Source organism: Ambystoma mexicanum, chromosome 9 (genome assembly GCF_040938575.1).
Source record: "Ambystoma mexicanum isolate Mex_15411 chromosome 9, UKY_AmexF1_1, whole genome shotgun sequence".
In the NCBI taxonomy this organism is placed as follows: Eukaryota; Metazoa; Chordata; class Amphibia; order Caudata; family Ambystomatidae; genus Ambystoma; species Ambystoma mexicanum.
The window spans coordinates 956,545,025-956,560,164 of NC_090931.1; the positions used below are offsets into that span (position 1 = coordinate 956,545,025).

The 15,140-nt window shown below is 47.6% G+C and overlaps 1 protein-coding gene across 1 annotated transcript in view; it reads left to right on the forward strand.

Moving 5' to 3' along the window:
• Positions 1–15,140, forward strand: part of LOC138488828 (collagen alpha-1(XXVIII) chain-like) — a 324,042-nt gene that overhangs the window by 182,622 nt on the left and 126,280 nt on the right. The window contains exons 20-21 of the mRNA XM_069616159.1: positions 85–153; positions 8,560–8,631. Coding sequence (XP_069472260.1) covers positions 85–153; positions 8,560–8,631 — 141 coding nt within the window. The remainder of the gene's footprint in view (positions 1–84; positions 154–8,559; positions 8,632–15,140) is intronic.

The following is a 15,140-nucleotide window of genomic DNA, read 5'->3' on the forward strand; positions in this document are numbered from 1 at the left end:
ATGGACAAACATGGAGCCCTTTTAAAATCACCAAACATTATTGTGATGAAATAATAAGAACATTTCTTGTATTTCTTCTACTAGGGAGAGCCTGGACTTCCTGGTTTCAGAGGCCCAGAGGGTTCGACAGGAATAGGCATACAGGGTGAAAAGGTGAGCATTTTCTGAAATAAAATAATTTTGACTGCAACATCGGAATATATGCTGCTTTATTGTTGAATCAGCTGCCAGGTGCATAGTAGCAGTACTTGCTCAAGAAAGAATAATGATTTGCTCAAAGTAGTCTTTCTAAACATCTGCAGCAAATGAGTTGGACAAAGCATAGTTGTATTTAATGAAAAGTGCTTCCCAAATTTGATAAAGAACGCTTGCAGTTGTCCTTTATATCTGCAGCTTGTTCATTAAGGTTAAGGGTGGGGATGATGTATGTTAGTTGAGGGACATTAAAAGAAACGTGTATACAATGTTAGGAAAAGATATTGTATTAAGGAAAAAGCCACTAAATGGCAGTATGAGACCACAGATACCAAATATAAGTAGAGATCAGGTGCAGTGAAAAAGGGCTTTCCTGATAGTTTCACAGATGAATAATTTGCTAAATATGTATTTCGCAGCTAATATTGTGCCAGGTGCAAAGACTAAAGTTGATTAGTATTTTTGCTCCATGCATTAAAAAGGCCTTTGACCAGGTCCACTGGGATTACCTTTTCCAAGTATTAGTCAGGTTTAGCATTGATTGCCCCATAAGGGTGCGATTAGCTGCATTCTATTATTTCCAAAGAGCATCTGCCCTGACAAATGGGGTTGTTTTGCATCCCTTCTTTTTGGGCTCTGGCACTAGACATGGGACCCTCTTATCGTCCCTGCTCTATGCTCTCTATAGAGCCACTTGCAGCCATGATAAGACAAACGAAGATGATGAGGGGTATTTCGCTGGGGAACGGGCCAGGAACTCCTTTTATGAGGACGCTATCCTTTTCTATCTCATTTTGACGTGACACAGTTGACTCCAGTTTTGCTAGATGTTATTCAACTATTCTATGCAGGGTAGACTCAGATTACGCCATATGTGGCAGAATCGACATTTGTATAAAATTGGCACATCAGAAAGAGGAGAATATGAGTGCTGCAGAAAGGCAGGAACTGTACAACATTATTGTACAGTATAAAATTCAAAGAATAGTGCTAATGGAGGAATTGAGGAGACCGGAGATTGCGGCTTCCCCAACAGAGGATATATTGAAATAGGGGAGAAGGGAGTAGTTTCTTACCTGTAACTCTCTTTCTCCAGCATTGGTATCTTTCATGGATCCACATGCTTTGAATATTCTCTGTTGTCCAGCTGGGAATCCTCAATTACTTTGATTTAGTACTTTTCCTATGGAAAAACCTCTACACCTTGAGTGTCCCATCAATGTTGTTATGGGTGCTTTTGGTCCCCACCAATAGGACGTCGAGTGTACAACTCTGACCCAGCAACTTCCCCTCAGATATTAACCACTCCAGCTGGAGGAACAACCCCCCTTTAGATGATGTTTGCCTGGAGGGGGAAGGTTGGAGGGTGCATGTAAATCCATGAAAGATACCAACAATGGAGAAATGGCGTGACAGGTAAGAAACTACTCCCTTCTCCAGCATTTTATCTTTCATGGATTCACATGCTGTGAATAGATTGTATAGCAGTCTACATGTCAGGAGGAGAAAAACCAGGCAAACAAACATTAGAAACCTTTCCATTTATTCTGCGCTTATGCAAGAAGTATACATATGTAAGGCCAAGAAAAATGCCCCAAAAGCTGCAGTGATTACCTTACTGGAACAGCCGTTGAAGGACTGCTCATCCCATCTGCACATGTTCCACCTGCTGCTGTTGTAGGTAAATGTGTGAGACTGCCCATATTGCCGCCTTCCAAATTTCGTTTGAGGGGCACTCCCGAACAGAGAGCCGCTGAGGCGGCTGTGGTCCATGTAGAATCTGCCCTAGCTGCAGTCCACAGTGACCTGTTGGCCTTTGTGTGGCAAAAGGAAATCACAGAGGATATCCACCTTGCAATGCTTTTTTGTGATGGCCTTCCCCTTATTTGAGAGGCCAAAGACGACAAGAGCTATTCTGTTGATCTAAATAATTTTGTCCGGTCCAGCCAATATTTTAATGCCCTTTTTACATCCAGAGAGTGCAGAGCTCTCTCTGGTAGGGGAGGTAGGCAAGGTGATGGTTGCATTCTCATGAAATTACGATGGTACTTTTGGGATGAAGTGAGGATTGGTGGAGAGGATAACCTTCTCCTTTGCGAATCGGAGATACGGAGGGTCCACCACTAAAGCTTGTAGTTCAGAGACTCGTCTGAAGGATGTAATGATGATTAAGAATGCCACTTTCCAGGTCACAAACCTAATATGTGCTGTGGATAGAGGTTTAAAAAGGGTTTTCATGAGAACGGCTAGGACCAGATTTAGGCTCCATACCGGTGGAATTCTTTTCTTTGGAGGAAAAGTGTGAAAAAGCCCCTTTGGGAAGTGTTTGAGCAGCCTGTTGCTATAGAGAGGAGGAGCTCATCGTTTTCTTGTGAATCTGGAGATTGCAGCCAAGTGTACTTTTATGGAAGAAATCGCTAGACTTTCCTTTGCCAGATTAAGTTGGTAAGGGAGAACCTGTTGAGGTCTTATGGCTAGTGGTTGAAGGTTGGGCTGCTGCGCACACCATGTACAGAAACCTTTCCATTTCTGGTTGTAGAAAATGTTAGTGGACAGTGTCCTAGCTGCAGCCAGTAAGCGCTGGCAGTCCTAAGGGATGTTTAGGTGGCCAAATATGGCGTGATCAGGAGCAATGTTGTTATCTTGAGGGAGCCTAGGTTGTGATGTAGAATCGCCCCGTCGTTCTGCGATATGAGATCAGCGTGGGATCCCAGATGGATTGGATTGTCCACCACCAGTTGAAGGAGGTCTGTGAACCAGGTTTGTGTCGGCCAAAACGGTGCCACCAGAATTATCTTGCAATGATAATTGCAGATCGTCTCAATTGTTTTCCTGATGAGAGAGAATGGAGGGAACGCAAATGCAAAGATGCCGGTGCATGGGAACGCGAATGCGTCCCGTTGAGAGCCAGGTTGTGAAATCCTGCTTGCAAATTTCTTACACTGCTTGTTGTCCTGTGTGGCAAAGAGGTCCAGGGGAGCATGGCCCCACGCTGAGAATATTCTGGATATTTGACTGTTGTGTAGTTGCTATTTGTGAGTCTGCGTCGAGTCCTGCTGAGGGAGTCCGCCTGTTGTTTGTGTATCCCCAGGAGGTGAAGAACTTGCAACACAATGTTGTTGTGAATGGCCCTGTGCCTAATGGTCTGTGCTTCTTGAGACAGGGTGTTTGACCTTGTGCCACCTTGTTTGTGCAGATAAAACATTGTGGTGGTATTGTCCGTGAGGATTCGTATTACTGAAATCCTGATTAGAGGAAGGAAAGACTTTAGGGCCCAATGTACCACCGCAGCTACAGGGCATTTAATTGGAGGATTGACTCTTTGGGAGTCCACAGGCCTTTGACTTGGTGCTTGTTTAGGCGAGCTCCCCACCACGCCAGGGAAGCATCAGTTACGATTGTTAGATGGTGAGTGGGTTCTACTAGAGGCATCCCTTTGGAGATGTCGAGGGTTGTCCACCATTTCAGTGAATTTGAGAGAGCCAGGGTGGTGGTGACTTTGTCTGACCAGGACCCAGGTGTTTGGGACCATCTGGTAGCTAGAAATCTTTGTACTGGCCGTGTGTTTAGCCTACAATTGGGTATTAGTGGAATGCAGGACGACAGGGTCACTAGTAGAGACATGTATTTGCACACCGTGATTAGATTGTTTATAGTGAACAAATTTGTCAGGTTTATTAATTTTTTCACTCTGTCAGATGAAGGTTTAATGAGGCTTTGTCTCGTGAGGGATTGTGCATCCAAGAACACCAAACCTTTTGATGGAACTGTGCAAGATTTGGCATCATTGATTGCAAATTCCAATTGTTGGAAAAGAGCTTCTGTTTGTCTCAGAGAAACCGTGGTTTCTTGATATGTTGGACCTCAAACCAACTAGTCGTCTAGGTATGGGTAGACATGGTGGCCCTGTTTTCTGAGGAAAGCTGCCACTGGTGCTAGGCATTTGGTGAATGTCCTGGGGGCTGATTTGAGGTCGAATGGAAGTACTCAAAACTGGTAATGACTTTCGCCAACCTTGAATCTGAGATACATTCAGTGTCTTGGATGTATAGGGATGTGGAAGTAAGCGTCTTTCAGGTCTAAAGCCGCTATATATTCATTGGGTTCCATATCCCACATATCATCTCGCCCAGGAGAAGTTGAAGAGGTGGCAGAGCTTGTGTCCTTTGGAACTGTATCTTGATCTGTATCCACTAGTTCCCCCTCTTCTTGTTCGCCTATTCGCCGACTATCCCTTCTTGGATGTGGAGGTCTAGGTGGAGATTGAGCTTTATGTGCCTAACAAGGATGCTTGTCATGGTTCCTGGGTGAATGCCCTTGATCCCTTTGTTCTTGCTGACCTAGCATACCCTTGTCATTCCTGCATAGATGAACCCTGTGTGGCTGAGGAGGTGAAAGCCTGGCATTGAATTGTCCCAGCAGTGTTTGAAGAGTGGAAAGCACCTGCAGGGAGAGTAAAGATTGAGAGTTTGAAAGGGGATATGGTGGTGTTATACCTCCATTTCCCAAAGGTGTAGATGGAAGACCAACTGGTACATTATGCAGCCTTAGAGGTGTTTCTTCTCCTCTTTATGGGAGACAACCAGGAGGATTGTCCTGTATATGAGGTTGGATTCTGCCTTCCTTGGAATCGGAATCCATGATACCTGGGGACTCCTCTCTAGGAGGCTCATAATCCGATGTTATTTCATGCTGTAAGATTTCATCTGGCATGATGTCGGAGTAGATTATAGGAGACACTGCTAGAGGAAGATGCCTGTGCTCTACATGTTCCTCTGTAGGGGTTTTTAGTATTCCTTTACTACAGGATGATATATTGTCCTGTTGTAGTTGTTGGATAGGTAATTCAGATTGAACTGTGGCTTCAGCTGTGGTAATGGTTGATAGGGTTGAATGAGCTGCAGCCTCACTCCCAGAAGATTTGTGTTTTTTTGGTCATTGAGGACAGGATTGTCGACAAGTAATGTCCTGATTTCATTGTCAATTTCATCTTTGTAGAATCTTCGACTATTTGGTTATTGGGGGCTGCTTCGTGGATGACGCTCGTCCAGAGTAGGATCTGTGACCTTCTTTAGAAGTGCGAGACTCCGAGGAGGCATGGTGTTTCTTTTTCGAGGGCGAAGATGGGGTCTTTGTGGAAGATTTGAATTATTGTTTGTCCTTCGTTGGAGCAGATGTCCTCAACGAGTGGGAGGTGGTCTTGGTCGACATACGTGAACCTTTATCCATTGGTTTCATCGACGGGACTTTGGACAACTGCTTAGACATGGGTCGGGAGTTCTCACTGCCACCTGGTGTGTTTTAGCAGAAGACTGGGGGGGTGGTCTTATCATGGCTCGTCGTTGATTTTGGCTCAAATGTTTTTTGTTTTTTTGCTGGAGGTTCTCCAGACCTGGACCTGTGGCTTGAAGGCGAGCGCTTGTCAGAGGGGGCGGTTGCTCTCACACTCCTTGACGATCCCACTTCCGACGCCGGGTATGCTCCTTCATTAAGCCAACGAATGAGCCGACGTTTCCTGTCTTTAAGGGTTTTTTGTGAAAAACCCTGGCAGATTTCACATTCCTACAGTGAATGGTTAGGGTAGAGGCAATATAAATAGTCTACATGCCTGTCACCTTCATAGGCATTCTTTCGGCCGCACGTCCCACAGGGCCTGAACAAGGATTTCTTAGGTCCAACTGTCTCCATGTTCTTAAGTGGGACCGTCGATGAGTCATCGGTTGCTCCAATTTCAGAATAAATTGAAAAAATATATATTTTGAGTGGAAAGATAATTTATCTTCAAAGAGAACAACTCAAGGAATCGCACCAGCTAGAAAGATGGTTGAAACCCGAGGGGAATCTGCTGGGGCAGAGCTATACAGTCGACGTCCTGTTGATGGGGACTAAAAGCACCCACAACGACGTTGATGCATCACTGAATGTGTCAATGTTTTTCCATAGGAAAAGTACTAAATCAAAGTAACCGGGGATTCCCACCCTGACGACGGGGAATATTCCCCGGAACATGTGAATCCATGAAAGATCCAATGCTGGAGAAGGGAGAAGCAAATTAAGAATACAATAAAATACATTAAGATACAGAAAAATGTGTAAAGTTGTAATAGTTGAACAAAGTAGTAGGTATGGGGTGAACATCATCATGTCTTTAAACGGAAGTCACCCTGACAAAATCTTAAACAAAGAAAGGTTATTACTGGATGCTTATACTTGATAATATAGAATGCATGGGCAGCCTTGAAGGTGATTGGTTGGAGGACATGGGGGGAGGTAGACATGTAAACATATTTGTACCTCATTCCAGACACCTTAGGGAGCTTAAAAACAGAGAAATTAAATTTAAAATAATACAAAGAGATTCTTGAGCCCTAGTGACCTGACCAGTTTGGTTCCCACGAGATTCCCCTCTGCTGCTGGGGTGTAGGTTGAGGGAGCTGCGGCCTGTTGGGGACTTTAGGGCACATGCTTTGGTTCTGCCCCCAGATGAGCCCATTTTCATCTACCGTTAAACATAGACTGGACACAGCCTTGTGTATTCAGCTACCTGCCAGAAAAAGATTTGGTTATTGAGTGACAGCATCCCTTTGTTAAACTGTACATTTGTTGAAAAAAGGTCCTTCACGCGGTGCTTCTGGTGGCTGAGAAAGTGCTCCTTATGGCTTGTAAGAAAGAAAAAGGTCCTTCCGCATGTAAGCAGGTGGCCCAGAAACGATATGGGCGTTTCATGATTGATTTATGGAACATCTGAACCAAATAGACGCGAGGTAACCGTTCATTCTGGCCGGTGAATGAGGGTGAACGGGTTGAGACGCAGAGTGGGGGATTAGATGGGGGGGGCAGATGACTTGGGCATGTTGTTACATTTATCAATGTAAGTGTTACTGATGCAAGCCTTGTTTACGATCTCCTGATATTATGCATTTTCTTTGGTTATATTTCACGGTTTCTGCACTTGTCAGCACTAAATATGAAAGACTGGCCACTCAGTCGCTTTATTCATTGTATAGTTCTTGGGACAAAAAATCATGCTCCAAGTTCCAGTGATGCTAAGATCGGTATTGCATTGATCGTGAGGGGTCAGGAAGAAGGGGCAGTTGGGGTGACATATCAGAGAGTGATACTCTCCCGTTGAGTCGTACGGAGCTAACATTTTGGATGTGCCCTGGTTTAAAGCAGTGGTCTTCAAACCGTGGGGCCGCCCCCCTGAGGGGGGTCAAAGGATGCCCAAGGGAGGGGGCGCGAGGCTCTTTCAAAGGGCAGTACGATGATTGATTTTAATAGGAAATATAATCAGAAATGACATCTGGGGAGCCAGCAGCAATAATGTTACTCAAGGGGGGCTCAGCACCAACTTTGTACTCAAGGGGGGGCTTGACATAAAAAAGTTTGAATACAACTGGTTTAAAGGATATCATGTCAGGAGTGGGAGATGCTTTGGGAGGAGTCAATGGGGCTCATTAAGGAGCTTCAGTGGAAATAACTGTATTTAAAGTTTGCACTGAACTGGCTCTGCACCGGGAATTCAGTGGGGGGATGTGTGAAGCTGTACAGTATCGGTCTTGAGAAAAATCATTTTTTGTATGATGCTGAGTTCAATACAAAAAAAGTTTAATAGCATATATTTTTTTTAAAACACTGGGGTTGCATGAGGACCAACATGAATCTGACATTGGGGCTACAGTTTCTTCACCCCCGCTTTGCATAAGTCCCTTTTGCTGGCAGTCTTAGCAGTTATGTAGGCAGCGACCAAAGTCAGTCCATTTGGGACCAGGGGCAGCATTTCCCATGCTGGGGTCCCAACCATGAAGGCCACATTGCAGGTGGTCCCAACCATGAAGGCCACATTGCAGGTGGTCCCAACCATGAAGGCCACACTACAGGTGGTCCCAACCATGAAGGCCACACTACAGGTGGTCCCAACCATGAAGGCCATATTACAGGTGGTCCCAACCATGAAGGCCACACTACAGGTGGTCCCAACCATGAAGGCCACATTACAGGTAGTCCCAACCATGAAGGCCACACTACAGAAGATGAGTTGTTTATGTGAGCGAGTCTTTCAAATCTTCTTAAAATTCGAGTTGATAGAATCAAGACACTTTCATGAACTGGGATGTGATAAAAAAAGATTTGCTATTTTGTGATAGGCATAAAAGTACAGGAGAAATCCCTTGGGAGAAGAAGCCTGTGCTGCGGTTCAACTTCAAATCGCTGCAAGGCAAAGCCTGAAGTTCTATGGGTGGTTTTCCCTTTGCGTCTGTGTTTTGTGTCCCCTTCTGCACTGAATTATTTAACTGTGGGCGAAGGAATGTTGCACCGGAAGCGCAAGCGAGTTAACACCTGTTTTATTTTCTCCTTCTGCAGGGTGACCAGGGTCAGAGGGGCATCCGTGGTTTATCAGGACCCCCAGGATCTTCAGGACCAGCCGGGCCCAAAGTAATTTTTAAATCATTCTGTAGCGTGCAACATTGCTCGATGATCTGCAAATCACAGCTGCTGTGTAACACCTGCCTTCTCTTAAAGGCCGGACATGCTGTTGCCTTGATGTTTAAAGAAGGATTCCCGTGAACTTGTATGTAAATGATCGGTTTTATGTTTTTAGAACGTCCGAAAAAAACTCTGCGAAATGTTTATTTTTTTTTAATGGGTGGGGTTCCTTCCCCCAGCCCCTCCCTATTATCAAGTCCCTATTCCCCACATACCCTTACCCCTTATATTCGTTAACCCCCGTCCCTCATATTTATTTATGAGTTTTTTCAGCCAAAAATGATGGGCAAAAAACTCAGCGAAAGAAAAAAAACTCAACGAAAGAAAAGCCTGGCAATATAACAACATTGTACGAAATGGTCTGTTGTAGAAAACCAAAGGAAGTCCTTTAACAACAAAAACATGTACAAATATGATTAACATTAATAATTAGGTATGGTGTGTGTTGTGTAGTAGTGCTTTGCAGAAATTAAAACAGTAGACAAGCGTAATACATCCCAAAGAAGAGCAGACGTTTATGGTTTATTGTGAGCAGATGTATTTACAAGTTGTCAGCACGTTTTGAACAAAAATAATAAGGGGTTTTGAAGACTCTTAGGGTGAGTCTGACGCACAGACCCCTTACCTACCCTCAAGTATCACCCACACGGTGTGAGGCCGGAGGATGGCCTTAATGGGTGGGGTCATCCCACTAGACGTCCTCAGGCTGGCAGCCACACTCTCCCACTACCTCAGGCCAAGGTACCTCTCCTCTTCCCCCTTTCTTAATTAATGGCCATATGCATAAGTAACGGTCAACCCCCTACTTAACTTTTACATCTACTTAACCTACAACCTAATGCTTACCCCAACTCTACACTTTGACCCTACTTAACAATTACCCTACATAACTGTAATTAGATAAATATATACAGATAACCATACATACATAAATGCATTAATATATATACAGTTGTTTTTCCCAGTGTCTTGAAACACGCATTTTTGATAGTTCCTTAATCCTGAGTGTTGTTGTTGTCTTGTCCTATTGCTCAACCTTCTTGCCTCTCGCTGTCTCGTCTGCCTGCACCCTACCCAGTGTCCTTGCCTAGTGTTCCCCTCTCCCTCCCACCTCTCTCCTCTCCCCTCCTACTTTATGGAGCTCTCTGTCTCTCCTATCTTTTCTAACTGCTTCTCTATTGACTATCCTGCCCTCCTCACGAAATCTGGTAGGAAGAAGTTTAAAAAGGATATCCTGGTCTCCAACCCAGTCCTCCCTATCGCTGACACCTACACCAGTGCCTCCTCCAAGGAAACTCTCACTGACATCCTCTTTGTCGTTCCCTCGCCAGACCTATGGACCCTACATATGGTCTCTGTGCTCTCTCCTTTCTCTTCTGCTCCCATTAATGGCAGCACCCGGTGGGATGCCCTCCTGGCCTCCTTCCACTCCTCTAAGGTCATCATTAATGTTTATTCAAATGGGACCGCCCTGGCCCAAGGCCCTCAGGCCAACCTTCACCTCTTTGATAGACGCCTTCCGCGCCTCATCAATTTCCTTTCCTCTCCTGCTGTCCCCTAGCTCCCTCCTCGCCTCTCCTTGCTGCCTCCTCCTCGGCTACATTCCCCTCTCATTCCCTCTCTGCCCCCTCGGGCTCCATCCACACCTCCGCAGGGCGTACCTCTGATCTGTACCCCTTCCCGGAAGTCCTTCAAGGATGCCAACCTTCTCCACATTGCCACTCTTAACTCTCGCTCAGCTGTCAAATACTCCTCCGACATATGCCGCCTTCTGGAAGAACTTGACCTCAATGTCCTCAGTCTCACCGAGACATGGTTCATGGCCAGCTCTGTTCCAAGCTTGACACGCTCATCCCTGACGGCTACAAGATTCTCTCCGCACCCAGGTCCAACCGCTCCAGAAGGGGTGTAGCCCTGATTTTCCCTGAGTGGATTCCTGCCTCTGTCATTCCTACGCAGGACTACTCCTCTTTTGAATGCCTTGTCTGCAGGCTCTCTCTCTCCCCTAGCCATTCCTTTACTGTAGCTACTATCTATCAGCCACCTGGTCAGATTTCCTCCTTCCTATCTGAGGGGGTGGACCTCTCCTCCTCACTCCTGGCCTCAACCACTCCTTCTTGGAGCCTTCAACATCCGCCTGGATGCTTCCTGTCCTTCCTCTGGTCTCTTTTGTGACCTCTGTGACTCTCTCTCCCTCACTATTCTCCCCTCTGGCCCTCACTCACTCTGCAGGTCACACTCTGGATGTTCTGACCTCCTCAGACCTTCCCCTTTCTGTCCCTCTCACCACACCCCTCTCCTGGAGTGATCCCTTTCTCCTTTCCTCCCATTTTACCCTCTCTACCTCACAGGCCAAGCCACTTCCATCACTGCCACCCACCTTCTCGGTCATCTGACCCTTGAAGCGTGTATCAGTTGAGGCTTTCACCGCCCCTTTCTCACCCTCCCTCCCCCTTTGGCTGACTCTCACCGTGACACAGCCCTCTCCACGCTCCACTGTGCTATATCTGATACTCTTGATATCCTTGCCCCTGTCATGAGGATCCGCCTGAAACTCAAAGCCAAGTGCAACTCCTGGTACGACTCAGACCTCATCACCCTTAAACGCAAGTGCAGGGTGGCCGAGTGGAAATGGTGTGCTTCTTGTACATCCTCTGACAAACGGGCCTGCTGCCTGCTCCAAAGGCAATACCGGCTCTCTGTCCTCACCAAGAAGAGAGCTCATATCCAAGCCTGTGTCTTGGCGGCATCTAATAACTCGGCTGAACCCTTTAAAATCTGCAAGGAACTGGCCAATCCTGCCGCAATCTCTACCTCTCCTGTCCCTTCCCAGGCCCTCTGCATGGCACTGGTGTCTCACTTCATCTATAAAACTCAGGACATCCTGTCCTCAATCTCCTCCTCTCACCTCCCTCCCTATACTCCCAGCTCTTCCTCTGGCACTTCTCCGGCCACCTCTCCTCCCTCCTTCTCTGCCTTTCCCCTGTTCTCCGTAGACTAGGTTTCCAGACAAGTCCGATCTATGAAAGTCTCGTCAAAACAGGTTAACCCCTGTTCCTCCAAAACCATCAAGGACCACATTGGCACCCTTGCCCTTACCCTGGCTGACTTCTGCAATGACTCCTTCACCACTGGAGTATTCCCATCCCCCCTGAAGCACTCCCTTGTGCACCCTCTTCTTAAGAAACCCTCTGCTGATCCCTCCTGCCTGGTTAACTATCTCCCAATCTCCATCACTCCCTTCCTGGGCAAGCTCCTGGAGAAACTGGCCATCTCCCAGCTTAATATCCACACTGAATCTGTTGGTTGTCTTCATGACCATCAGTCTGGCTTCAGAGCTGCCAAAAGCACGGAAACTGCTCTCCAGAACATCCGTGAAGACCTGCTCTCCAACCTTGACTCTAACATCCCCTGTGTCCTCATCTTGCTTGATCTCTCTTCTGCCTTTGACACCGTCAACCATGCCATCCTGCTTAATTGTCTCTGTGATAACCTAGGTATCACCGGTCACGCCCTGGCATGGCTGACTTCCTTCCTTTCTGACCGACCCACACAGGTCCAACTTGGATCCTTCCTCTCTGCTATCTTCTTTACCTGCACCGTCCCCCACGGGTCTAAACTCTCTCCCTGGCTGTTCAACCAATACCTCATTGCCGCTCTCTGCCCCAGCTTTCAGTGCTATGCGGATGACACTGTGCTCATTTTCAGACTACCTTCGGCCACCTCTTCTCCTTCCCTCAACTCTGACTGTCTGTCTGCTGTCCAGGAGTGGTGTTCCGCCCATGACCTCTGCCTTAATGCCAGTAAGACTAAGATTCTCCTCATCGGCACACCCTCTCCCTCCTTTCCTGTAGCTCTCTGGCCGGCCTATCCTGGCCCTCTTCCTGCTCCCATCTGCAAGGCTAAAAACCTCAGGGTCATCTTCGACTCCACACTCTCTTTCTCGCCTCACATCTCTGACGTCTCTAAGAAGTCACACTACCAGCTGCACCTCCTCAGAGGTATTCTTCCTTTCCTCTCCTTCCCCCAGAAGCTCACTGTCTCTAGAGCTCTGGTTCTCTCTAGGCTGGACTATTGCAACAGCCTCTTTCTAAATCTGCCTGCTTCTACTCTACGCCCTCTGCAACTCATCCAGAACAGGTCTGTGAGACTTGTCGTTGGCCTCAAGCCCAGGGATCGTATATCTCCAGGACTAAACTGGCTCCAGTGGCTGCGATGATTAAGTTCAAACCCATCTGCATCGTCACAAGACCTTCCGGGGTCTGGGGCCTCAATACTTTCAACTCTCTCTTCCTAAATATCTTCCCTCTCGAGCTCTTTGCAAATCCGCCTCCAACTCCCTCAGGGTCAGTCGCTTCTCCAACCAACGAGTTGGAGGTAGATCTCTCTCTTCGGCTGGAGCCTCCCTCTGGAACAGCCTCCCTGCCTCCCTGAAACTTGAGGAGAACCATCTTCGGTTCCGGAAGCACCTGAAACCCCTCCTCTTTGCTTCTGCTTTCTCTCCCCCTCTCCTCTGCTAAAGACCTGGCTGATACTGAGACTGCACTGGTTACCTGGCCACCCATCTGATCTCGGGCCCAAGCCCTGCCAGACGCACGCCTGCACTGCCTCCCTGGCAACCCCTGCACCTGGAGACTGTTTTCTGTATCCCTACCGTCCCCCCACCAGCACTTATATCTGCACTCACCCTGCACTTGCCACCTGCTGGCCGTTCTTTTATTTATCTTGTTATTTTATTATCCCATGTACTGCACTTCCCCCCTGAATTTTTCTTCTTTCCCCCTTCCTTTGCACTTGCATGATCTGAATGACACCTGGCCTAGTAAGATTGTTGTCTGTCTTCCCTCTGTTCCCCCTACCTTGCCTTGTTGCGCCTTGAAACACTTGTGTATAGGCGCGTTAAAAATGCCACATCATATCATACCATATCATATCATACAACAAATATACTACATAAAACACTATGTCACAATGAGGTAACTGCTGCAGCCAGCCACCCCTTTCACAGTACGTTTGTGGGTCTGTCCTTGGACAGTACGTTCGTGGGTCGGGAAGCACTGACTCTGTGCTGGCTGGCCCCGGCCTGAAGGGTTCTGTGTGATATTATCGAATATTGAAAGCCGCACATCAAAAAGACTGGCGGATTTGGTGCGGGCCTCAATATTCATCATATATCACTTTTTGGGGGGTTTCAACCACCCAAACCTCCCACTTCACCCAATCCCCCACCCTCTCACCTTAAAGCAGGGGATTCAACCCCCTTGAAATGCCCTTTGCTACTTCCTGACAAAATACATCACCCTAAACCCCCCTCTCATGACACACACACGCACACTCATTCACCCGGCCTGTCCCTTCCATGACACAAACATTCCTCTTAGACGCCTACTCAAACACCCTTACACTTCCATTTTCCCTGCCCCACTACGCTATATTCTCCAATAACATACATACACACAGACACACAGAAACACAAACACAGAAATAAACACAATTTCGGCCGTGTCTTCCATCTTCTGGTCTTGCCCTGCCTGTCAGCCCCTGCATGCACTCGTCAGCGGCAGGGCCGCGACACTTCAATTTAGAAAGACTGGTCTCAGAATTGTCTTTCTAAATAGTTGTTTTCTTCTTTCGGTAAAAATAAAGAGTGATTTTCACTCTATACCGGGCTGAAGGCTGGGCTGGATGGTGTCTGGCAGAAAAGCTGACTGGAGGCAAGGCTGGGGCCTGTCCCCTATGGATGATGGCTAGGGCCTGGCCCCTCTTCTTCACATCCATCACATGGGGCCACCAGCACTCACTGCACAGCCTGTGCTCTTTACATGTTCCTGGGTGGCCCTGTGCTCGGGGGGAGGTCCATCCATTGTCACAGCCGTGGCCCGACTGCCTTTTCCCATCTTCAGGGTGGGCCCTGTTGGCTGGAAAATCACCTCCACACCCACGGCACACTTTAAGTTTTTCGGGGGGCCCCATTAGTGTGGGGGCCACCCCATCACTGCACGGCCCATGCCACCATTTTACCTTCAGGCCGTGTCCCCATTGTCATGGAGCCACGCCATGCTCACCTCTGCATGCCTACGGCCTTGTTGGGCTTCTGGCCCGTCTCACTACAATGCGCCACAATCCTTCACCCCCTCTACTCCGCTGGGTAGCCCAGCATTTTCCTTCACCCGGGCTGCCCAACAAAGCTGCCCGGGACATCCTTCTCCTCTCCTTCTCACCCATGCTGGACGGCGAGGCCAGCCCAGGACTTACCTTCACTGTTCCACCCTCCGGAGTGGACCGGACTTTGTGCGCTTGACCTCACGGGCTGCGTCTGACATACCCAGCCCAGGAGGACTTTTTTGATGGGCCTGCCTCACTGTACACCAGGCTGACTGTAAAGGGCATGGTTGGGCAGCGGGTGGGCATCCTGGTCTGGGCTGTCCCTGCACACAGCAACACCTATCATGATTCCT